The 26,490-nt window shown below is 37.8% G+C and overlaps 1 protein-coding gene across 2 annotated transcripts in view; it reads left to right on the top strand.

The window, feature by feature from the left end:
• The window catches only part of SMIM14 (small integral membrane protein 14), a 38,973-nt gene extending 18,181 nt beyond the window's left edge, over positions 1-20,792 (top strand). For both annotated transcript variants that reach the window (XM_084204258.1, XM_084204259.1), the window contains exons 3-5: positions 9,469-9,517; positions 16,897-17,045; positions 17,592-20,792. In XM_084204258.1, the coding sequence (XP_084060384.1) occupies positions 9,469-9,517; positions 16,897-17,045; positions 17,592-17,624 (231 nt within the window). In that variant the 3' untranslated portion in view covers positions 17,625-20,792. The remainder of the gene's footprint in view (positions 1-9,468; positions 9,518-16,896; positions 17,046-17,591) is intronic.
• The last annotated feature ends 5,698 nt before the right edge of the window (positions 20,793-26,490 follow it).

Here is a 26,490-nt window from a genome sequence, read left to right as displayed (position 1 = left end):
AGTTATAGTATATTCAATTGTGACTATTATGTGTAGAGTTAGCTTATTCAAATACACAGGATTTCTGTTAGAATTAACTGTACAGGAGAGTTGAATGACACTGCTATTCCAAAATCAAAAGGAGGTCAAGAAGTCTGCCTCCAGAACCTGAAGTTCTTGTTTTAATTTCCAATATGATAATTTTAACTTCTAGTTTAATTGGTATACTTACTTCGACACTCTGATGAAATGTATGTGGCATTCAAAGTTTAATTTGTGGTTGAATGCATTGCTTTGGAGGTTTTATATAGCATATAGTTTAAATCTCTATTTGAAATGCAGACTTCAGTTCATCTCATTGTACAATTAATGCTTATACAATGAAAAAAGAAAAACTATTGTCATTTAAACTCTTCTTGCTCTCTGTTGTTAGCAACACCACAGAAAATTACAAACAAGAAAGCTGTTAAAAAGTCCACCTCTTACTTAGTTATGTGGCTTGGTTATTTAGCTGTCTTTCATTTTCCGTGACTAAGCAGGGCTTTGTGTTTTTGAGTTTTTCCTTCTTAATTCATAATCCGTGAAGGTTTTATAGTCAATGAACTGTGTATCTCTAATATGCATATTATTTTAAAATATATTTTGCTGCTTATTAGATTAACTCGGAGTTATTGTTCATACACAAAGTTCTTACAATGTATATATACATGCTTAACTGGCATTGAATTATTTTATGCTGAATGTTCTATCATTTTCCTGAAGTGAATTTTCCAGGGTTCTCCTTGGTGTCAAAATATGAACATTTCATACGTGTAAGTTTCTGTAGTATGGTCATTCTAATTAATAAGCAGATGTTATGATCTCCAAATATTCCTAGGAAACACTAAAAATGTAAAATTTTTGGCTGTGACTTCAAAAATATCATTTCTAGTATGTAATACCCATGGCACCATCTGTTATGATTTGGTGGTGTTGTGTAATAACAATTTGGCTATTGTATGTTGGGTTCACTATTTACTCTATGGATATAGCAGTTAATTGGGAACTTCCAAAAGAGGAAGTAAGCATAGAAGAAAAATATCACCAGATTTTCCATCCCCTGCAGATGCACAAGAATTGTCAAAAGACAATGACAGGTTTGTTAGCTTGCATGACTTTATCTCCGGTTCAGTCTCCTCCCCCTGCAAAACTTATTTTGACAGAAGGAGCCAAAGTTCAAGAATGAGGAACAACAAATGACAGCAAGTTGTTTTATTGGGGGGAATCTGTCGGACAAGGGGGTGGTTGTTTGAAAGAATCACGATGAAGGACATTCTGTGTACCCAAAGGAAATGGTTCCTGTCTTAGTTTTGAGACAGCAGATCCCTAGATGAGGATGATGTTGTATTTAAACCTGTTTATTTCCCCATTTTTTCACTTACTTTGTAATACAAAAATCTGATTCTCTTATGTTATTCTGCTGGCTACTGGTGCTCTCTGAGTAGGCGTGGCTGATCTTGGCCCGGGGGTCAGTTCAAGTTTGAAAACTAGACTGAAAACACAGTTTATGTAGTGGTGAGGAATAATCATACATAGAGCATCTTCCATGAAGACTGAAACTTGCTTATGACTGCTTAGAGTGGCCAGAAATGTCCAAGCAAGCCAGTAAAACGCATGACTTTGTGTCAAGTAAACATCCTTTTTCTGTCTCCTTCTGGGTATAGTATTATTTGATTTACAAAAACTGGCTTCAGATTTCTCTCATACTAGTTTTAACAAAAATGAGAGGTATGTTTTTTAACCCAAAATATTCCTAATTCTATAATGTAAAAGGACTCATTTTGATAAACTGCCAACAGTTCTACTTAAAAACCACTGCTGTGGGGATTACAACCTTGTGTGTTGTCCTTCAGTAGCTAATTGCAAAGTAATGGTCTTAATGTAACTTAGTTATATTGCTATAGCAAAACTCAAGGGATACAGAGCAAATCATTATTTTAACCTCTCTTGTGTTTTGATTTGTCACTAGATTTTTATAGCAAAAGTTGCAAATTCTCAAACTATTTGAACATAATTGGTTCAAAAACTCTTTTGTCAGTCGAGTTTCTGCATAATTCTCTTGACCAGGCCATTTTAGAGTCTTACATTTTCAAACTGGTATAGTCTCAGATAGTATCCAGGCACAAGTCTTGGCTAAAGGAGACTTCATGTAAACAGAACAAAATAAACACAGATGACTAAAATAGATTTATGCTGCAAATGGTTGAAAAGCTCTCAGGATGGTAGCACAGCTAAGCCCAACTTAAATAGTCAGCAAAAGTGGCTTTCCCTACTGATGGGTACTTTTACTGAAAGCACACCAGAGCTATACCAAATACATTTTTATAATTTAAAATGTCCTTTAAATATGAAGGTTGCCCTGGAGCCTTCTTACACATGTTCCATGGTGTTTGCCTCCTATTTTTTTTATATAGCAGATGCTACTTCTTCTAGTCTATAGTTTTTAGCCAAACATCCCAAGAGCACGAAACTGCATTTTGCTCTCACTTGCCCCTTTTGTCCTCTGCATTCAAGCTGATTCAAAGAAGACCTTTCCCAACAGCTGAACTTGAGTGTTCATTAGGACAGAGGAACTGTCATTCTTCAAAGACTTCATACACCTGTTTAGACACCAGCCCAAAAGAATAAGACACAGGCTTGGAGTGGCAGAGAGTAAGACTGTACCTGAGTGCTCTTGCTCCACTGACTTCCATTTTCCTGTCTTTCACTGAGTGCTCAAGGTACTGGTGTTGCACAGGCTAAAGCCATAAGACTGTATTACATGAATTCATGTACTGCCAATGCATGTCATAACCTAGAATCTAATTCTACTTCAAACAGTGTAAATGGAGACTATTTTCTAGACATATTAGAAAAGAAAAAGGCTGTGAAAAGTGGTATCCACTTGAGTCTCTAAGGTGATAGGAATCAGGACTTTTGAACGTCTGTCACTCTTTATATTTTCCATTCCTGAGATTTGTAGTATGCTTGAAAGTGTTCCTTCTTAACCAATATATATTTGGGGAAAAAAAAAAAGGGAAAATCTCAGTCACTCCTCACGATCATCTCAAGGTATGCATAGTATATTGCAAGCAATGTAAAAAATCATGCACTGTAAATTCTTTCAGCTTGATATTCCAAAAATAATTAATAGATCTAACCTGTACTATGAATGGCTGAACTCTGATGACCAGAGATGTGTTATGGCCATCTCTTTCAAAGCAAAAGGAGAAAATGATGCTTTTTCTCTCAGGACTCATGTAATCAACACTTAGAGCAAACTGTAGTTTGTATCTTTTGCAACTCTGAGTTCTAAGCCTTTTCCTCAAGGCTGTCTATGTGGGAGTACACTTTTCTTTTGCTAATATGCATAATTTTGGAGAAGATACTCAACCGTTTGGTCAAAAAGCCTATATGTATCTTGGTTTTTCATTTTAGATGTAAGTTTACAAATGTCCTCTGGGGAGATATGTATGTTGTTTGTGCACATTTTAAGATGCCTCTGTTTAATATTCCGGCTCGTGTATTTATTGTCTAGTATTTCACACAGTCAGAGATGCTGTGAGCTCCTTGTAATGGTCCTGATCATCACTGTTTCATTGTCTTTTCACTGCCAATTCATTCTGCTTTGCATTCAGTAAAAGGAGGATGTCACTGATATCATAGGTCAGGAAAATTATAAAATGAAGTACCAGTAAGTCAGACAATTGTAGGAAAGTGAAGGAAGTGTGAAAAAGGAAGATCTATATGACACCAAGGTGAAACAGCAATCCCAGAACAAATGAAAAAATGAAGAGAAGAATGTGTTCATGTCCCAGTCAGGGCTCCAGATTGTAGTGGTCCCTGGGACTTCTGATGCGTCTTCCTCCATAAAATATCATGCCTTTCAATATAAAAGTTAATGTTCTCCTTCTGTCATTACTGGGTGATGATTCTGGGTCCTAAAAGTTGGTTTGTAATCTAGGAATATTATTTTGAAATGTAGCAACCATCCTTCTCTCTCACTTGCAATTGGAGAGAAAATTACTTGCCACCTCACAGGACTGGGCTCTATATTTTTATTTCATACTGTTATTCTGTCCTTGTATGAACAATCATTTATTCTAATTCTGCATATACTCATAGAAAACGAAGAAGTGGGGAAAGTAGTGTTCACTTTTTCCTTGTTTGTTCCTCTAAGAGAAGCTAGTATAGTTTAAGAGACAAATTCCATCAGTATGCCATTCTTTTCCTCTTATTTCTCTTTGCCAGCTTGTAGCAGACTAATGCATGTAGGTGTCATTTTTTGCATCTTTAAATCTGAACTCTTACAGATAATGCTGCAATTCAATTTGCAGCCTGGCTTGTATTCAGGGCTGGCATATCCCACCATAGCAATTTATTTATCATGTTGTTTACTAGATCGTTTATGTACTTTGGAGAGAACAGACGTGGCTGCCAACAAAGCTTAGACAATGATTTCATTACCCAGAAGCATGAGATTGCAATCAGGAGTATGCCATTGTGTTCTCATCTTCTGGCATTCTTGGAGAGCAAAAGCAGAGCTTCCAGCTGGTCTAAATAGCAAAAAGGTATTTTCACAAGGGATGATACTTTGCCCTCATTATCATGTAAAATTTTCTATCAACAGTCTTTATGATTCCATTTTAAATTTACTTGTATTCATGGAATAAGTGGCCATATCAATTTAGTTATTTGCTTTCCTACTTAACTATTCTTTTCATTCCCGCCATTATCTATTTTTGCTGTCTTATATTTGTACCTGTTCCATCTATTTCTTTCACACATTTTTCTGGGCTTTCATCCATCAAAATTTCTTGTATGGAGGTCTTTCCCTGACCTGTCTCATGAACTTACTAATTTTTCATTTCTGTCTTTTCTGAGGACTTATTTCTGCTTTGAGTAGACTCAAAAGTAATTCTAAAATGTATTTTTTTTATCCCTACATAAATAGTATACTAATAATATACTTTCCCTTCATCTGCCATTCACACTAGACTGCATTGATGGTTGCACTTTGTTTCTGCCATGAGTCCTGTTGTTCTTGTTTCATTATCTCTTTAGTACACCATTTCTGGAGTTGAAAGTGCTTTTGGACAGGGATTATGCTGCTATTTCTCCTGACAAACTAGTGAGCTCTGTGATCATTGGTATCATCCTCATATTTGTATGCTCTGTCCTGTTTTTCTTTAACTCTTAAATAATACATTTAACTCTCAAGAAAAAGAGTTCACAATGGATAGAAACCCTGAATCTTTTTTCAGGTATGTGCTATTGACTTTAATTTTAAAAAAAAATTGTCTGAGCGGAGATTGCAGGTTCAGTCCCAGAGATTGTGAGACTATTGAACTCTGGCATAGAAAACTCTGAAAATTCACCTGAAGAGTTTCACTAAACTCCTCTGAAGAGGAAGCAGAGGACTTGAAGCAAGAACTATTTACTATATAGGTAGACAAAGTCTGCATTTTGTTCTCCATAGGAGGTATCTGTGATAAGCAATGCAAAGCAGCCTAACTTCTTTCAAGGAAGACTGAAATTGTCCTAGTGGCTGAGGTCCCTGTGGTGGAAAATCAAGTTCTCTGTTTAGCTAGATGAAGCTGTTTTCACTGGGCTTACTGTTTCTCTTGGACTTCAGTGATTTTGTGGAGCAGCTAAAATGCAATGAAAGTTCACACTCTGTTTTCACCACACAGTGGCATGTTTGTGTGCACTTGAAGAAAAAACCAAAACAAACTTTAGTTAATATGGTGACTTCCCAAAAGAATTTTCAGAGGCCAACAGCAGTCCCTTTACTGTGGCTGTTCACATTTTGTTCACAGCAGGGGATTGTAAAAAGTGGAGGCTCTCATTGTTAAAGGTTGTGCAGACTCCTGCCATAACGTGGCATCTGCTGATAGAGGAGCAGCAGGACACAGGTTTCAGGTGTGCTTGATGAGTGGATGCTGTTGATCCACAAGATGGCATGTTAAAACTGTCCTTCTCTGAAAGGAGCAGGATCTAAACACTGTTGTCTTAGTGTGAACTGGGGCTAAAAGCTGTATATTTTGGAAAAGGAAAACAAAGGAAGAACAGTTTCAAAGTGGAGCTAGGAGCCGTTTGAAATATACCCTTTTTTTTTTTTGCAATGCAAAATTTGAGTGTCATGGGAAAGGAGTGAGGAAGAGCGCTTTTCTCTTACCACTGGAAGTTACTTGGTTTCTTCTTTTTTCTTGGTATTGTGTTGAGTTTAGATTCACAGTGTCACTAAGTGGGCACTGATTTGCTGTGATTCGGCCACTGCTGCCTCTTCCAGGAACTTATCAGGGGTTTCATAGGAATCAAATATTCCTATTGACAAGAATTCTTGTGGTTTTGGGATTATTGGTTTAAATTACTTTAACTTAGGCAATTCAAGTCTTTAAATGTACTTGGAGGAAATTAATTTCACCATTGTATTTTAAATAATATACATTTGTAATTAATATTTTTACTTTTATTTTTTTCAAGTTTGTACTGTACTAAAACTGTCAATTTTTGATTCTTTTTAGCTCTCTTCTAGCTTTCATGCTATTTACAATTTGTGTTTACTTCATTTTGGACAGTAAAAAACAAAGTAATTCATTGTTTGCCTCATGTGCACTAAGCCATTTATTATATTTGAATGGCAAACTGCACAGACAATGTGAAAATGCAGATACAATCCTTTTTATTAATAGTATAAATATTTAGTTTTATTACATTTTTCACTCTCTTCTTTTGTTGAATGCGCCCTTATGTTTCACTTGCCTAATTTTTGTGTTCTTCTTAAGGGACTGTTTTAGAATATATGGAAAAGGAAGCAAAGACTGTTGCTGACTTTAGTAGATGTTAGATCAGACAGTCAGCTATTAATCTTTCACTAATTCACACTTTCAGCCACACAAGGATGTCTGAAGTGTTAATAAAATCAAAATCATTGTTAATAATATTGGTTTTAAGTATCTAAATGTTAATGTATTTGAAGAATTACTTCTCTGTTCAGATTTTTCTCATCAGCTCTGTAGGGTTCCCAGTCTGAAAAACATTGAGTGTATTTGAAATCTTTTTGAGGGTTTTGTTGAGAGCAGGTAAAGTCTGGTTCAGCTTTTTACCATTATTCCACAAACTTTCATCCAAAGTTCCTCTCCACATCGAATTAGAAAAATGTTAACACAAAGGACTGTTTATTTCCAGCGCCTGATAATTGCTCTGTTTTCAATTGCCTTGCTACTGAAATGTTGCACATTGAGTTTTTCCCAACAGTTGCTATGTTCCTTAAAGTGTGTTTTTGTCAAAAGAGAGCTAACTGGGAGAAGGAACATTCTTCTTTCAGCGAAAGGCATTACCTTTCCCAGCCATTCAATTTACGTAAGCATTTCATACGTGTGCCGGAAGAGTTTCTTGTCTTTTGACTAAATGAGTGACCCCAAGGAATCAGATTCATATTGGGTTACACAGTAAGGGGCTTGTTGACCTGAGTGAATTAAGAAAAACCTCTTTTTAACACTGCCCGTTTTTCATGATCTGCTGTGTTTCATCCCACAGTGACAATATGCAGCCTCTCTCTGAGCTGTTAAAAACAGATTTGTTACCTGGCTCAGAGAGCCATCCTAGAGCTTTAAAAACATTGTACTTGGACAGAGTACTTAGAATGGGAGATAACTGAAACAGCGGTTAGAACATCCTCAGGCAGTGTTCTGTATCAAGGAAAACTAGATAAACTCTATGAGGACTTGCCATCGTGGGGATGGGGGGGATAACGAGATGCTTATACAATGTTTCTGATCATGTATCTGTTGGCCATTTTAATTCTGGTCATCCTTCTGTGTTGAATATCTGTAAACAGTGTTTTAAGTAGGGATTATAAATTAAACCCCTCTCAGAATTAAACTCTTAGACAAACAGAAGATAATTATGTTGCTGAGCTCTTTAAAATATGGGTATAGAAATATCCAATTTTCCCAGTTCGGTAATCTTTCAAATGGGTACTATTGCTAAGATAAAACCTCCCCTTTGTAAATTACTTCCAAAGCTTTAAAATAAAATGAGCTTTTATCTAAGAATGGAAGGAAATATGCATAGTTTGATAGACCTTTTCCTTTAGTAAGAAAGAGAAGTATTCTGCCTGAATTACCCTCAGTGCTGTTTTTAACTATAGAAATAGCTGAAAGATTAAATATAGCCTTCCAAACTCCTTCCTAAGAGACTTCTTTGTAATCTCAGTAAATTTGCTAGTCGATCTTAATATATTAATGAAAGAATTAATGTGATCAATCTCCAGTTACTTTTTTTCCTTTCTCAAATTGTCAGTCATTGACAATCTTTATGATAAAAGCAGGAGCTTATGCTTTCCCAGATGTCTTCCTTTTTCAGTTCTTCATATGTTTCCTTGATGTGTTTTGCATAATATGACTACATATATTAAATCAGTTATGCCAATACAAGAGGAAATGGGTTTTATGGAAATGATGAATGTATTTCTTACATAAAGAGCACCATCTTTTCATCTCTTAAACATTTGTATATTTACACTGGTAATAAACAGATTAGCCTGTTGTGACAAAAAGTGTTGGGATTTGTGACACAGCTGTATCATAAAACCTGTGAAAACGCAAATGTCATTTCTAACCAAGGCAGTGTAACAATTCTGTACTTTAAAAAACTTATACTAATAATCCATGTAGTTTACCTAAGCAGAATATAGAATCTATTTCCATAGTACTGCACATTAAATCCCATCTATTTAACATCTCTGATCCAAATAAAGAGTGTGATATTTGTCTTCCTTTTTTGGCTCTGTCATCTGTAAAATAGCTGTACTGATTTGCAGGTTAGCCAGTGTTGACTTTTGTTGCAGTAGGCAAGCTTACCTACTCTGTAAATTAAATAGTCATCACAGTCACTAAAAATGTTTTAAATTTTGCCTGTCAGTAAAGAGAAAAAACAGTAAAATACATCTTAAAACCTGCTTTAAAAAAAAAGGTCCTGGGGGGGGAATAGTAAGTACTCAGTTTAAATGTGAAATATTAATTCAGCTTCTTTGTGCATAACCATTATCACAGTGTGATCATTTATTGTGATGTAATCACAGAGTATTTGAATGTTATTTGATCTAGATAATAGATAATAAGAACAGATATTTTTGGGATTTATAATGGACAGGTGTAGAGAGTATATCTGTATATAATAGCTCCTATATCACTACAGATTCCTTTTCCTTGAATTTTGAAAGGTAGTCAATGGCTGAATTGGAAGCAATCACACTGTAGTCTGGTGATTTAAATGTCGTATGTAAAGAGCGTTCAGAAACTATCTCCATACCTGGGATTCTTCACAAACTATAAGCCAAGTGTGATCCAGTAAAGAGTCAGTTATTCTTGACCTTTACTCTGACAATATATTAAATCCTGATTTCAGTAAAAGCTGACCAAGAGTTATTGTTAAGTGTCATGCTTTTCTTTTTCTCTGTTTCAGCTGAGACAATCCCAGTCGTACTGCACAGACACAGAATGCCTTCAGGAATGTGAGTAACTGTTCATATCAGGTTCATGAAAGTAAAATGAACAGCAGTAATTAAAACACAGTCTGACTGTACTTTAAAATGCAGGGGATGATTTATTGTTACAGGAACATATTACAATAAATCAAATACTACATTAATAAAATTGATATGCTTGGGAGGTAATTTCTGAGAACCTGTGATAAACATTTGTACATTAGAAGCAGCATTGATGAGAATCCTGGAGGTATCAATAAACCAGCATAACCATCAGTCGGGCCCCAAGCATTACTGAATCTTATTGTTAGCCTCCAAATAGGATGATCTGGGGAATGAGAGGGGAAAATTTGGAAAGTGCTTTATTTGTCTTCCTCGGATTCAGAGCAGCCTAACCAATGAAGACTAGATACTGAGCACACACACACGTGCTCACAGCTGGGGCTGGGTGATGAACTGTCAGTACTGTGACCCCTCTACTCCCCTGTGAGGAAGAGGAGGCTCCGACTCATAAGCTGACATCCACCATGACTGCATCTCTGTTGATTTGGCACCTGTGTAGTTAATGGAACAGAGGACTGATCTGAACACTTCCTTGGAGTTTGCTGTGAAATGCATCAAAAAACCTCTCCCTAAAAGTGAACAGTACTAGGTCAGTCAAACATTACCAGAGTTGACAATGAAGCATAGCTGTGTGGAGGTTTTGCAGTAATGTAAGCATGCCCTAAGGTGTTAAAACACTCCCTGAGACACTTTCCTTGAGCTAGAGGGAATGCTGTCAAATGTTTGTAAATAAAAATGAAGTGGGTCTGTTTTTCCTATATCACTTTACCAGCTGAGCGTGTCAACTCACTCAGCTTGCATCAGGACTGCTGTAATGCCTTGAGGGAGCAGCAAGCACCTGAGCAGTGTTCTTGTAAGCAAGAGCTGCTAATGCCTGTATCTTTTATAGGTCTAGAAGCAGTGCAGGCAAGGTTTCCAGCATTTTGGAGGGAGTGCATGGCTTCATTGACCCTCATGTTCCTCCCTCTTCACTCCCCTGTAAAACCTGTTTAGAGATGGGCATGCAGCTCAGACTTGCACTGGGCTCTGCCAGTGTGAAACAATCCCAGATTCAGTGCCAAGCTGGGCTGAAGGGGGAAAACTGAGCTGTCCCCATGACCCCTGGGGAAAAGATGGTGTGGTGCACATGTGCTATACAGTGCTGCTGGCTTACTCGTTCTCTATGGGCTTTGTAAGTTTCACTGTCTGTGTCTTCCATCACTCCTCCTCTTCCAAATGCACCTGTCCAAGGGCAGACTTTTTAGTCTCCCACACCTTAGACTTCTATGTAGTTTTTTTAATCACAGGCATGTAGGAGAGGGAAAGAGGCAGATGATGGGAGACAGAGTATTTTCTATATTAGAAGGAGGCACAGACAAGGTGTGGAGCTTTCTGGGCTTTAGTCCGTGGTCAAAACCAAGCAATGGTAGGTCATTCTCACTCATGCCTTGGGAGTCTTGGATCATTAGTATTTATGAAGCTTTTAGACTAAGGACTGTATAAATGAGTAAGTTCTGATATGTGTGGCCACAAAGCCTGTGGGATAGCTTTAATGTTATCAAGCTATAGTACAGTGGGGATTTGAATGGTTTGCAACAAATAGCTTTCCATTCTGAGATTCTTGCAATAGCTGTCTGTGCAGATGCAAGCAATTTGGCAGCAATTGTTCCAAACCAGTGGTTTGTTTCAAAAACCAAAGCAAAAATTACAGAGTAAATCTTTTCCTATGTTATTATATTGCTTAAATTTAGTTCTAGCAAAGGTATTTTTCTGCTGATGCAATGACACAGCCTGCATATTTGTCATATTGTTTTGTGGTGCTTTTGTGATGCTGTACATGTGGCAATCTGTAAGACCCTGAGAGTCAAAGGCAAAAATAAACAGATTGAGCCTGGAGAAGGTTCTAGAGAGGTTTTCAGAAACATATTAAAATAATTCTGGGCCAGTCTTCTGTCCATTGCTTCATCCTGTTTTTATGAGCTGTAAAGTGATGAGCTTACTTTTGAGGTGGGTCTCCTCTTCCCTAGGTCCCACAGCTCCACTTCCTGGTACTTGTTGCCTTTGATTCCTCGTTTCAGAGTCTCGCTATGAACAAGTTTGCTTCACTCTCACCAATTTGCTCATTCCCAGAATTTGATCTTCCTTCTGGAAGCACAGCTGGGATTGTTGTCATATACAGATTCTTAAGTTGCAAGGTTGTGGAATAACTGATGAGATGTATGTGGTTTTGTTTTGGGAGACGTCAGGGCTGCGGTTCAGCCAATGTCACAGCAGCATCATGTGTTGTACTGCTGCTACCAGCTGGAAATTTTCAGAAACACCCTCTGTTGATTCTCCTGAGCATGCTTTGTTTTTCCAGCCCTTGATTTAGGTTCTTTTTTTTTTTTTTTTGGTTTTTTAGAGCCATATCAAGGCAGTAGTACCAGGTTTCCATAATTCACTTTTTTGTGTTATTATCTATAAATTCTTACTTGCATTTGTTGGCACCATTATGTCATAGTGACTCCCCTGCAGAGTTTCGTGCCAGGATCAGGACCAGTGCTTTTGGATTTAGGTATAGGAAGGTATGAGCACCACTTCAACAAGCATTTGGGCGCTCTGCTTGATGGCTGTTCATCTGCTGGTTCTCCATCAGAGTATCTGCTGGATCTCCATCAGAGTATCTGCTGTGCATTAAAGCATGTGTCAGAGTCTGATGACTGTTCCCTCAATTTCAGTGGGTGCCTTGCAGAAAAGAAAAGGCTGTAAGTTTTGAAGAGGCAGCACATTTAATATTCTGTTGGGATTGTTAATGCTCAGGAAATCAGAAGATCTTAGAGTTTCCCTTGGAATGAGGAATAAGAGCGGTAATTCCTTTCTGAATTCTGTCTAATGCAAGCAGAGCATGGCAGTTCTCTGACGAGCGGCAGTTGCAACATCAGCGATTCATCCAGCCTAGGGAGGATCCCAGCTGGAACTGATCTGCTCTGATGGCTCATGGCCCTTCACAGTCAGCCTTCCCTGTCAAAGGAAATGAGGGGCTGCTGCTGGAGTTTTTTCTGTGTTCTAGCAATTCCCAGATGTTGACACCTCAGTTTACCGCATTCATATTTTCAGCACTATTCTCAGTGCTCTGCTACGTTGTAATGTGGTCAGAGATGACTGTCTCAAATGTTGTCTACTCTACTTCCACATTTTTATGCAATTTCAAATGAATACGTATATGTGATTCATCTTGATTTGTATTCATCTAGGGCAGTCACAGCAGCCTAACCTAACAGCTTGAAATGTCTGCCAATTCTTCCCTCCCTTTTCTGGGAATTCCCTTCTCTCTTCCTCTGCTCCTCAAGTCCATCTTGGCTTTCTTTGGGTTCCTTATCCCTGCCTTTGAAAGTGTCAGCTTGCAGGCATTATCTCCTGAAGGTCCCATGGGCTCTTTGTCTTCCCTGATGAGTAATTTCTAAAATACCTCTCTTCACACAGTTTTATGCCTTTCATCCACAGAAGAAGCAAGGCTTAAAGCACCATGAAAAGAAAACATAAGTCAGAGACCATGCTTTTGCCTTCCTGCATGCAGATGTTTGACAGTTTTTACCAGGGTCAATCTGTTTGTACTCCAAAAGAAGATATTTCTACCATGAGAGGGCAGAAAAAAAGCACCATATGGAATATACTTTTACAGTAAAACAAATGAAATTTCTCCTTTCTTTAGAGTGCAGCCTCACTCTGAAGGAAAAACTGCATTTTAAGACCACTAAGTTCATATAAGGGTATTTAACACGGGCACGTAGTAGTTTTAATATTGTATTCTTGAGATTTCAGTTGCACAATCAGGAATTGGTTGCCCTTTAATCTTTAAAAACTCTTTTTACCGAACTCGTAATTTTAATAGCTTTTACTGCCTTCAAATGAATCTGCAAACATCTGTCACAAAGGATTTTTTTTTTCTACTTCCCATTTCTTTCTGGGAGAAGACTAGTTTGTGTGGCCTAGTCTCTACTTCTGTAGGAAAAAGCAAGTCCAAAAACTGTATCCTGTACATGGAGCCACAGCTAGGATTCACCATAGTCACTAACTCCCATAGGAGTTAATCCCACAATCTCAGACCAGCTCCTCATAAAGCTTTCTCCTGCAGAGAGATAATTCAGCCATACTGTAAAAAAGAAAGAAAAAAGAAGAAAAAAAAAAAAATCCATAGGGCCAGAACTGCTCACAGGTATCATTCAGAAGTGTGTGGATATATATGTATGCCAGACCCAGGGGACCAGATATTCTGAAAATAAAGACCTTGGGCTGGATTCAGTGTTGCATGGAACAGTAGGTTAGAGACTGTGTGTCATGTCTCCCAGTGACATGGGAATATGTGCTGTTAAATTCTGCACTAGTTGGTGTGTCTGGAGCACTGGAGATTAATAACCAGATCCATCCATCAAAATGGGTGGTGGAAGGAACATTCATCTCAGACCAGGACAATCTATCCATCTGAAAATATTAGAAAATACCATGCAGAGGTGCTCTTAAAGGATAACCTTTATTCTTCAAGGAATCAAAACATCACTTCTAAATTACTTGCAAAAAAATACCAGTTACAGATAAAGGAACTGTGACTGTGAACTCTTAAAAAGAAGTTTTTTTTTTTTCCTGCCCATCACCATAAATTCCATCCTGCTTGGTTTCACCTTCATTCAACTGTTCTTTTATCCATAAGCTGGTTTTATCTGATTATTTTGTGATCTCAAGGATGGAGGTCTTTGTAGCAAGATTGTTGTCTCCTACATAAAACTGCTTCCAGTAGCTAAAATAGCTTCCTGTCTGTTCTCTTGATTTGTGATGCAAAGCTTTGAAAAGTTGGATTCAGTCCCAACTATGTGAAATTTTGCTTATCCTCTTCCCTGTAAGAGATTCAAGTAACAGATTCTGAAATATCTCACATCCTTATTATTAGTGAGAGATGTGGGTTTAACAGTTCCTTGGAAAGTGTAAACATCGTTGTGTCTGTTTTAGTGTCTGGCGTGCCTTGAGTAGGTAGTACAGGGCCAGTTAGATCAGCCATTGTCTTAACTTAGTTCAGAACATGTTTCAGCGCGCTTGGTTTCATCTGAACTGTATTACAGCACAGGCTGGGGAAAAAATGTGTCTTGCAATAAACACCTGTGGTTTCCCTCTGTGGTCCCCTCTGCTCCCTTCCCTGAGCTGTAGCATGACCTGATCTGGCATCATTTGCTTACCCCAACTTTTGGTTAACCAGCACAGATCCTAAGTGCACCAATGTTCAGCCAAAATTCCAGAAGGCAGTTGGACTAGTCCGTTTCTCTGCATTGTATAGGGAATCCTAACAAGTCATCTGAATTTTCAGTCTTCTACCAGAAATATTCGCCAAAGCAGGTACCTAAGGCCTTCTTACTTGTTGCTGCAGGTAGTCTCAGAGTGGCTATTAATGTTATCTGGAAGCCCCAAAATAAAGCAGTTGTTCTTTTCATGCCAAATTATATGCTAGTCTCCTGGACTGCATATATAAAAATTGAAAATACTGATATATGCTGCTGATAAAAATAATATTTTGGTAAAAAAACTGAAGGTCTAAAATCTTACCTTCACAATTCCATGTGCTTTCAAAATCAATTGTGTAAGAGTTTAGTAAATTAAAGGCTATAGCTTTCTTATTTCTGTGCACTATGCCATCTCCTCCATATACAAAGCCCTTTATTCACTCAGATTTTCAAAAGAATTCTCACTTGTAATTGCGTATAATTCTAATAATAAAATTCCTCTACATTAGCAACATCTTGAGTTTTGAAATATTTTGGACATTTCAAAGCAAAAGCAGTTTCATTTGCTCGTACATGTTAATGGTGGTGTTTGTGCTGTGAGAAGCATGAACTTCTATAATGCATTGGTTTTTTACTTCTTTGACATTTTTGAGTGCATGTGATGTGAGTAAAGGACATCAGTCCAACAGCCCCAACTCATGAAGCCTTGTTCCCAGAGCAGCAGTGTAGAGAATGGCGTAGCTGTAAGCTTCCCTGCAGGGCCCCTCTGCTGTGTTATGAACAAACCCTTTCCATGGAAGAGCCTCTGTTAGCAATGCTACCCAGGATGACAGTGATGAGGGTGGTTCTGTGGTATCAGCATTAACCTTCAAGGAAATTATTCCAGCAGGGTATAAGTTATCAAGTAAATGTAAAATAAGAACAGTCCAACCAATGCTGAATCTAGACTTGACTCCGTAATCAGGTGATCCACATAAGACAACTTGAAAATATGACAGATACAAGTATCTCTGTGGAGTTTTCTGGATGTTAAAATATTCATCTAGAGTAATAAAATAGAATAGCTCTTCTCTTTCTGAAGGTTATTCATTATAGCTTTGAATTAATTGCTCTGTATCAGAGATCATCTAGATCATTAATGAAGATGTTAGGCCTTCACATACTGTAATAAATGGATTAATGTGATTACCATAGGTAATTATCTATACATGGGTTTACACTTCAGCTGACAAGATTAGTTACTATTTGATTACTTGAAGTTATGTTTTAGAGGAGAAAAGTTGTTTTAAAATGTGCCGCTATTTGCAAGAGTTTCTTGATCTAAACAGATCAACCAGCCATTTCCAGCCTGAAGGTATTTTCTTAAATTTATTTTCATGTGTTGATGTTTCAGGTATTCTGTATGGAAATTTGGTGTAAAATTTTTATATTGTGTTCCTGGGCTTCACTTTGGAATGTATCTCTGCAGGATTTTTTCACCTCCTGCCAGATACATTACTAGCAGAAATACCACATGACCTGGTTGATCAGTCATGGAGATCTGGCATATTGACACTGAAACATCTTCACATGAAGTCTCAAGAAATAACTTAAGAGTAGATTCAAGAAATTGATTACCAATTATTTGCTCCCTTCTTGCTAAAAATTAGCATGTTCTCTCTGTGGGGCCTAACAATGGAGCCTAACCTTTCATCAGTTTAGTCTTATTGTTTTATTTGTTTGAGGCAAAAAAAACAAAGACCAACATACAAATGGGGCTTTCCCTACATTAATATATTTTGCATCTAATTTGATTTCTTAAAAATCAAGTTTGATTTCTTAAATGTGAAGAGCTTATTTATAATCTCCAGTTACTAGGAGCTAATATGAATTAAGAAATATTCATGATAATTCTAAGAATACCAGTGAAATATTATGAAATAGATTATTCTCTTTTCAGATGGGTAAGAAATGTGATAAAATACAGTATTACTGTGAGCCAAAATGAGGGACCAATTAGAACACTCCATTAAAAAATATTTCAGGGATTTTTTCTTGAGATTGCATTTTTGTTTTCACTTGGGGAAAAGAACTCTGCTGTTACTCTGTTATAACTTGACTTTTCCTTGTCTGTAGTGCCAGGACCAAACGCCTCCAGTGACAATGGCATCAGCTTTGCCATGATAATGATGGCCTGGGTGGTGATTGCACTTGTCTTGTTCTTATTGAGACCTAGTAATCTAAGAGGATCAAACACAGTCGGAAAGCCAACCAGCCAACACAATGTAAGTGCATCTTCAAGTGCCCTGCAGGGAGATTCTATAATAGCTTAAATCAATTTTGGTTTAATACATGCTGTCTCAAAGTAATTTTTTTCCCCAATTTTTTCACTGTATTTTCTTGGAACTCCATTAAAAATTAAAACGAGTTAGACCAAAGTGAAAGGAATCATGAAGGCTAAGTGTGGGATGGAGCAGGTGCAGTGTCCTCTGGACATTGTCTGTGCCTGGATGAAACTGCCTCCTGCCTTCTTAGGTGAAAGGGGACAAGCACAGCTTTAAGAGAACTCAGGAAACAAAACTACAGCTGGATACTTGGACAAGGGTGATCTTTGTCCTAGGTGCAGGATCATGGAAAAATCTCAATTAATACAGGAAAAAGTTTCGTTTTTTGATGCTCATCTTCTCCAATTATTTTAAGAGATATTGAAAAACCATGAAAGAAAATACAATGTAACACTTCTGAGTTCTTCTATTGCTATATCCTCCTATGTGAAACACTGTGTCTAATTCTGTACCTGCCTTTTTTTTTTCCTTCTTTCATATCCCAAGGGACAAGAACCACCAGCCCCACCAGTGGACTAGAGCATTCAGTATTGGAAAAGTTCAGCAGCTAAAACCTTGCACGACCAAATGAACGAAGTGACCAGATTACTCCTAACCCCCACTCAATACAGTTTTCTTTTCTCATTTATATAGAGCAGAGTTATCACTCAGCAGTAATCTTCATGAACTGCTTTAGCAACTTCAATTTTAAGTTAATTTTTGCTTTGTATTTTATTACAATTCCTATAAGATTGTAATTTGAATAACGGTAAGGCATTGCAGGGGTTTTTTGGTTGTTACTGTGGACATTCCACCTAATCTCTTTCTGTTAAAGTGATCCTAATTTCTTTGATGTGATTTCTGATATGCATTGAAAGAAAAAGAAAATCCCAGTCCACCTATAAGAATGGAAGGTTACTGACCTTTTGCCAGATTAATTCATATTTCTTCTCCAGTATGCTTTTGAGAGTTATATTATGGTTGGAAGTACTTAGTTATGTGCTGAAAAATATAAATTGTTTTATATTTGCCCTGGTTTCAGAGCAGCTTTTATTCTGGTCTTCGGACCACTAACAGAGTTTTCAGGGTTGCTGGCAAAAGCATTGATTGTCCACTAGAATTATACTGTGTGTGGGCACATGTACATGAATGTGACCATTGCCACTGTCAAAGCTTTGATCTATAAACTGGGAACTTTACACAAAAGATTATACCACCAAAAAAAGTTAATTCAGCCATTTTCATTAATAAATTTTATGTCTTATTCAATATGTTGTGAAAAAACATACTCTTACCCCAGATGTGTTTACTTATAGACTTTATCAAAAGAGAAATTTAGTAAGAAGAACTTGGTAGAATTTTCTGTCCTGGCATAGTCTTTTCATAATTGGTACCTTAATAAGTTTTTAGCCATGATGTAAGAGATATTGGACAGGATGAAATCATACCAAGAAGTTACCATGGTTACCAACTTTTGGTATACAACATGTACTGGAATATTCAGGTTTTTTCACCTGTGTGTTATCAGCAATTCTTAACATTTCATCCTTATCTACTAGTTGTAATTGTAGAATAACAAACTTGCAGGTGACTACATATGGCATGTCTCTTCCCTCTAATAAATGTGTGTATGTGTGGTATGTTTAAGTGTGTGTATGTGTGGCTGTGCACACACCTGTGCACATCTCCCATTATGGCAAATGGGAATGACTTTTTTTATGTACATTAATTTAAGAACATTTTAATGATGTACAGAAAAGCAACACTGTATATTTTTCTTGTTCAATTTGAAAAAGTGATCAGAATAATGTAAAGAACATTTTTATGTTCCAACATGAAACTTCTTTCCTTAAAGGTCAGTAGAACAGACGTATGGGAATTCTAAGCCTTACTCTACAAACCTTTATTTCATGAGGACTTTAGTTATGGAGCTGAAGAAACTAACTGTTAAATTTCAAAAAGGTTTGTATTAACGGGCTCTAACAAAAATCTCACATCGGATCCCATGGTTGACAGATGCAGGGTTTTGCTCTTCAGGGCAAAGGCTGAGCCAGCTAAGACTCCTTGTAAAGGTACAGTGTAGACCTGAAGAAGGGATTCTGTAATTTGATGAAATTGACCTTTGAATTTCTATGGAATACTGTGCTCCCAAGCAGAAGAGCATGTTAAAAAAAAAAAAGAAAAAAGAAGATTGGGCCAGGTGCTCTCAGTGACATCAGTGCAGTGCCATGTAAAGCAATGAAACTGCAGGAGAGAAGCTGAGAGAATTTGTCCCATTGTGTCTAATAATGTACAGGCCACAAACACTGTGTAAAGATGTCACTGGGACAAGCACTCTGCCAGTGCTTACTTTTTGCCTTCCATGTACATTTATGTTTAGGATGCTGTTCAGAACAAGTAATACAGCATCATTTTGTTAAACCCACAAGGAAACCTATATAATCTCCCACACTGACCTTTTTTCTTTTTTGGCCAGAATTCTTCACTATTGGAGGCATAAAACAAGCTTCCAATTGATTAAAAAGCCAACTGAAACAGGCTTCTATTTAGAACACTACTCCTTATCCTATTGGGAGTTGGTGAGATTTACAGGAGATGCTCCTCACTTGTGAGGATCAGTCTCACTTAAATGTCTGTTTATGTATTTATGAAACTTACCACATGCACCCAGCTCTAAGAGTCTTGGCAAATGAACTTTTTGTTCAAAGGAATGTTGTGGTTTACCTTTAAATGAAATGTCTTTGCTTGAAATTCCTCTAATTGTCCCAGTGATTTTATACATGTATGCTTTCCTCATGTAAATTGCTATTTTAAATTTTCTATGTAAAAGAAAAAGAACATTGGAAATATTTTATTGTAAAATGTTTTACTAAAGAGCCAGGCCACTATCCCACATCAAAATGCATGCCTTTTAAATTCAGATACTCTCTCCAAGATACAAAATTCAGATCAGCACTCTTAATTAAACTAAAAGTAAGTAACCATAGGACTGTATTTTGCCACTCTTATTTGTGTTAAATAGTGCCTTACTCATCAAGTAGTTGCACTGAAGTTTGTGGAACTACTCTGAGATAATGTACTAGTAGCAGCTTTAGTAAGGGTGGCAGAAATCTGGCCTTTAGTGATGTAATTTGTGATTAAATAATTGTATCATGGTTACAGATGTTTATGGTAAATTTTGGGAAGAGATTAGTGGTATGCAAAGCTCCAGGGTATGATCAGTTCTGTAATGATGGTTTTAAGCTTGGTTAGTCAGAGATGCAAGTTGTAGCAACTTGGAAAATATGGAGGGAAATTTACAATTATACCTTAACTTTGTTAAAACAATAGTATTTTTAGAGTCTGCTTAACACAATTACTATACTCTGAAATGAGAAATCATATGTATTCATGTACTGTCTGCAGATCACTTAGCCTTGTAATATTAATGATTGAAAAAGGAAGAGTGAAGATGTCATATACTTAATGTAAATCGGTGGTTTAAAATATTTGAATTATGCCAAACAAAAAATCGTCTGTGCCATTTGCAGTTTCCTAGTAATCTTTTACTGAGTACTTGGATTGGGATAAAGGGCTTGTACTATGCACTTTTTATTGACTTAACAAAATAAATAGCAATCATTAGTAAACTCTTGTCTTTGTCTTTTAGTTCTTTTAGTTTTTATATAAGATATAGGGCTGCACCAACCTATCAGTTTCTAAGGTAATTTGAAATCATCTAAAATTAAGAGTCAGTAAAAATAGTGTGTCACCTGTGTAACGTTTAAAATGTAAATTCTAACTTTTCTAATGGACGCTTGTGCACTGTATGCATCTCAAGCAAGTCAGAACAAATAAAAAGCAGTTTCCAAGGTTTAAGATACTTTGATGACTAACATGGATACCTCTGCCTTTTGCTCTTTGAAGTAGTTATGCAACCTAGGAAGTTAGAAATAATACAGGAAGAAAAGTAATGACAAATATGCTGATTATGTTGCTTTGTTTTAGATCAAATCCTACTACTTTGGGATTGCAATCTGTTTTCCAGCTCTAGATCTTGGCAGTGTTGGACCCAGAGCTGCTTTGAGGAAGGAAGGTGCTGCAGTGGCTCCAAGGCAGTGCATAGGAGCAGTAGAGACCTGCTGCTTCCTCACTGTTCCCATGAAGTGCAGCATTCTTCTCTGGAAGCAGAGCACAAAATTCTGAGAACTGCCTCAACCGCAACTCAGATCCCTCATTAAAGATTCCTGTGCTAATCTGAGGAAGAAAAGGAGAGCCAGGGGAGCATTAGGGTTTAAAATAATGTATAGCTGTCCAGAGATAGTGGCAATAAATACCAGAGAATCAGAAACAAAATCAGAATAATATAATAATAACAACAACAAGTAACAAATGTTTTAGGCATTTGAGTTGATCTAAACAGTACAAGATCTTACTCAAATATCAATAATGTCTGCTCATCAAAATTTACCCTTTTACTCAAATATGATATTATAAATAACCCCTGAAACTAAAGCTAAACTTCTAAGTACTCTTGTTAAAATGTTTGCCAAGGATGTAGATGCCTATTGAGAAAAGTGATGCAGGAAGAAAATTGCCACAAATCTAAATTCACATTGTTGAATAGATCTGTACAAGGCCTAGCTGTTCAAGATCACCAGTAATTTGAAATTACTCTGCCCCAAAGCCTGAAAAAAAATTACCCTATTTAGGATGTTTGGGAAAAATACACCAAATCATTGCAGCAAAATACCCCATTAAGTGAATTCCTAGCAAAAATGAACTACTTACATCCTTTTCTCCTTTTCTTTATTTCTCAGTACCAGCCAATGGCCTACAATGCTAATCACTGCAAAGATCTGCACCTTGGGGTGAGGGAAGAAGCAGAATATTCCATGCTGAACCACATCCTCACTTGTAAAACAACACAACTCTTACCAACTTCCATGCAACATCAGCTGAAGATTTTTTTTTTTTTATATAGAAAAGTAACTGAACGCTTGTATCAAAATTGCCAACTCCCTAGCAGACACTCTTTAGTTGAATATAACAGCTAGAAGAATCTGACTTCCACACTACCTTTTTAACATCTGCAGGTCAGAGGACTGGCCAGAGGGGATGTCTGAAACAAATATGCTTCAATATTTGGCAATATATATTAATTCACCCTATATATACAAGTTTCACTCTTTTTGCCTTTATGGGAAGTGTTACTGTAAAATACTTACTGAAAATAAAGCGGTAATTTATAATCAAAGATCTTATGTAGCAAGGTTTAAGAAAACAGTCCTTTGCATTTTTAGGTTTTGTTGTTACATCTTCCAAGCTATAAATGATGAAACAGAGGAATAATTTTTGTGACTATGTAGTTTTCAGACTTACAACTGGTTTAAAATTAATTTCTTCTGCTGCAAAAACTGTCCTTAAAATCTAGAGATGAGAAAATATGTTTCCTTTAGCAGACCAGTGAAAAACCCCATCACTGTACAACATTCTCAAGGTCACAGCCAATGGTTCAATATAAACAAATTTAAAAAAAGGTGTTCAGTTTAGGGCAGAACTTGAAATGATAAATGGTGAAATGAAAATGATTAACAAGAAAACAACCCAAAGAAGCCTCCACAGGACTGGCTACACCAAACACCGCAGGTAATGCATCAAAATCTGCTTTCTTGTGATGATGAATAAAAATTGGGTTTCTTCAACTCCCATAGTGATTTCATGCAGTCTTGTTTGAAATAGCAAATCCAAATAATCATTTTCCCCTTCATCAAATATTAGCTTGCAATTTGAATCACAAATGCATCTTGTCTCTGACACTCCCTCCTGTTGTATTGTGTTGGGCCTCAGCATGAAAGGGGAAGAGATTAAACCAAATTAGCTTTTCACTATACTGTGTGGGTAGATCAAATCTTCACCTTATTTTATGCAAACAACTCTTATGGCAATGGGGCAGCTCAGCTGAGTAAAACCCTTTAAAGAAGGGATGCTACAGGACTATTTCTCTCCAATGGGGCAGTGATGAAAAGCAGTGCCTTATCCAGCTGCTCCTATGTTGCATTAGTTTCAGCATTTAAAGTTTCCTGACTGTTCTGGTGAGATGGCTGTTAGCCTGAAATGCCTCTCCTGGTGGTACCCCGTGTTCAGAAAAGCAACGCTGCTGCCCACAGCACTGCTTCTGGAGGAGCAGCTTTGATGTCTGGCATGAAGTGTATGGTTTCCAGAAAAACATCAAAAGAGAATGAAAAAAAAGAGGCACTTAAAAAACAACAGATAGGCCACCAAACGTAATCATGCCTGGAAGGAAGTGTGAATAATTGCTCTCTATACTGAGAGCTTTAAATAATGTAATTAGAAGAAGGTCATGTACAGGGAAACAATGTTGTGCAGTTACTTAAAGAATGGGGTTTGACAGGATATTTTCATTAGAGTTCTCAGAGTGTGCTTCCTCCAGCTTTCCAAAGTTTTGATTCTGCGTGGCTTTGGGGTTTTATTTACATGGCAATATTGTACGAGACCTGATGAGGTGGTTGTCCAGATGTTCCATGCCATATGCAAACAGGCATGTTGAACCTGACCAAAAGTTCACTGCACTTTGCAACACATTTTACCAATAATTGCAGTTTTAGAGGCTGGTTGTCACCAGCAAAGAAAATACTGTATTAGATTAATTAGAAGATGTTTAGGCAAATTGTCAGGTTTTTCAGCAATGTCATAGTTCTGGTGAACCAGAGAGGTGGAGATGAGGAGAGAACAGGCACAGGCACAAAATGTTTCTTGTAGCAAGACAATGGTGGGTCTGAGCACATGCAGAGCTCAGGTTCTCGTGTGCCTGTGTTCAAAAAGGGCGTATGTCTGCTTTGTACAGCTGTTGGAGCCTTTTCAACACGCATGCCCAGTCCCACACGTCCTGATTATTCTCTTCAGCTGCATCTCCTTCCTTCCTCTTCGCATTGTAAAATACAAGGCATGAATTCAATACTGATCCAACTGGTCTTCAGGGCACTTTCGTGCCTCAGCCTGGGACTGTTGCTGAGCGCCTCGGATTTCCCGGTTACAGGTGCGGTTGCCTCCCAGTCGTGCTTTGTCAAAAGTTAAAGAAAGGCTTGACAGACGATGGTGGTTGTTGAATCTGTGTCAGATGTTAATGTCAGAAACAGATTACACAAACTCACCTGCCTTTAGTTAATGATCAGCTAAATCTGATTGGCAATCGGTCTGACATTAAACAATAACCAGACAGGTTTCAAATCTTTATTGTCCATGGTTCTTTGCTGGCTTTTCCTCCCACCTCCAACATCAGGATGCCAGCCAGGAGATTATGCAATCGTGAACTCGCTGGCTCTTTGTCGTCCCTCTCCTTCCCCTCATCGCCCAAATCCTTCAGAAATCATGATTTCTCCCTTGCATAATGGAACAGCTTGTACATGGGAGGTGAAAAGTGACCCCTCCAGCCACCTTTGGAATTCAGATCACTCTTCCCTTGGTGGTTTCTGGAAAGGCCTGAAACCCACTCCCCAATATGCTGGAAGAGAGATTCACCTGACCTAGTTAATTGCCAATGCTGAAGAAAAACATACACCTGAAATCCCATTCCTCCTGTTACTTAGCTTACTTATCATGCACTGCAAAAGTATTCAGTCTACACAGAGCCTTCAAAAAAACAGAGCAGAATTCACAACTTTTGTTTTAAAAAATGGCCAGCAGTGGACCAGCCTCATCTGCTTTGCAGCTGCCTTACATAACCTTTCTTGCCTTGCATGCTGTTGCAAAGAATTCTACATCCTGGTAAATGATGGGTCTGCCTCAATGGAAAAACCAAGAAGATCCCATCAAATAACTCAGAATTTTTTCTCTAAGAAGAGGGGAGACCCAAACTTCACACCATTTATTTGCAATGCCTTTGAACCCTGCATTTTTTAATCTGCCTACAGTGCCCTCACCACTAGAATGGGGTGAGGGAAACAAAAGCAGCCCTCATCATCCTTTCACAGAATCATTTAGGCTGGGAAAGCCCTCCAAGATCATGCAGTCCAACCTTTCAGGTTAATTTGTGCTGTTTGCAAGAGGGAACGCAAGATCAGCGTCCCAGGCAGGGATGTGACTGTCTATTAGTGAAGGTCCTTTACTTCAAGAGAAGGGACTGGGGTCCATTGCCTGTTCCAAGAGCTCTTCAGACATTGAAACAGCTCTCAAATAACAGACAACAACCCAGACCTTTCTCCTCCCAGGAAAGGGCCATGATTAGCAGATACAAAAAAAAAAATCCCTTTTGAAGCTCCTTGGCAAGTAGCAGAGATGCAGTGGAGTGTTAGATTCACATGTTCATAATCCTCAGGACACAGCACTCTCCTGAGGTAAGGATGCCTGAACCCCCCCAGCCAAGGAAGGCTCTGAAGCTCTTGCCCTCGTTCTCAGCAAACTCAGTAATTGGGAGGTATTAGCTGACTCTAGTGACCTACTAACTACCCACACATGCACCAGCAGGCAGAGGGAAGTCCTTCTCACACACACCTGGCCCTGTACCCTGTGTGTTTCCAGAAAATCCACTCCTTGTGTCCCAGGCAGGCACAAAGCACACTTACCAAAGCCCTCAGCAGACCACTCAAAGGACCTGAAGTGGTTTTGGCCGTGGCTGGTACAGAGGGACCAGATGACACTCTTGGAGTACAAATGTATGCATTCATGGCTATTCTGAGACCTAAGGAGATAGATGGGGGGTCTAAGAGGATGGTATAGATGAGACTGATTTCTGAGTCACTCACTGAGCTTCTATTTGCTTTGCTTAGGTTTCCCTGGGGAAAAAACAAAAACCCCCCAAAACCCAAAACAAACAAACCCAAATAAACCAAACCAAACAAACAACAAAAAACCAAACAAACAAAAAAAAAACCCAAAAAGCCAAAAAAACCCCTCAAAAAACACCGCAAAAAGAAAAACCCAAAACCTAGATGTGTTTTTTAAAACTGAGACATCTGTGCCAGTAAGCAATGGGAAAAGGTATGACTTGTTTTTACTTCAGAATAAACACAGTGAACTCTGTGCCTTTGCCAGGCGGTTCATTGACTAACCATGCTGAATCTGCCAGGATCCTGCACTGACTGCAAACCTCAGTAGGCTCTTTCAGTAGAAACACACATATTTTACAAGCATTTCTAAAGGACCTGTGATTACAGTATGTACTCACTCAAATAGGTAGAGATTCTTCTAGGGAAAGACCAGATCCTCCAAAGTAGTAATGGGATAAGATATAAGATATATAAGATATATACAGAAATAATGATTCAACTTTTTAAAATATATTTTAAGAGCTATAGATGAAAATGCCACGTAAGAACAAGGCAATTCTTTAGTCATTTTGATAAGAACACGCACGTATTATCCACCTAGACAGGCAACACTTAACATAGAAATTGTAATCTGTTTT

The sequence above is a fragment of the Fringilla coelebs genome (assembly GCF_963513975.1).
Source record: "Fringilla coelebs genome assembly, chromosome: 4".
NCBI lineage: Eukaryota > Metazoa > Chordata > Aves > Passeriformes > Fringillidae > Fringilla > Fringilla coelebs.
The sequence above is the reverse complement of the archived record's forward strand: the minus strand, read 5'-3'. Positions and strand labels throughout refer to the sequence as shown.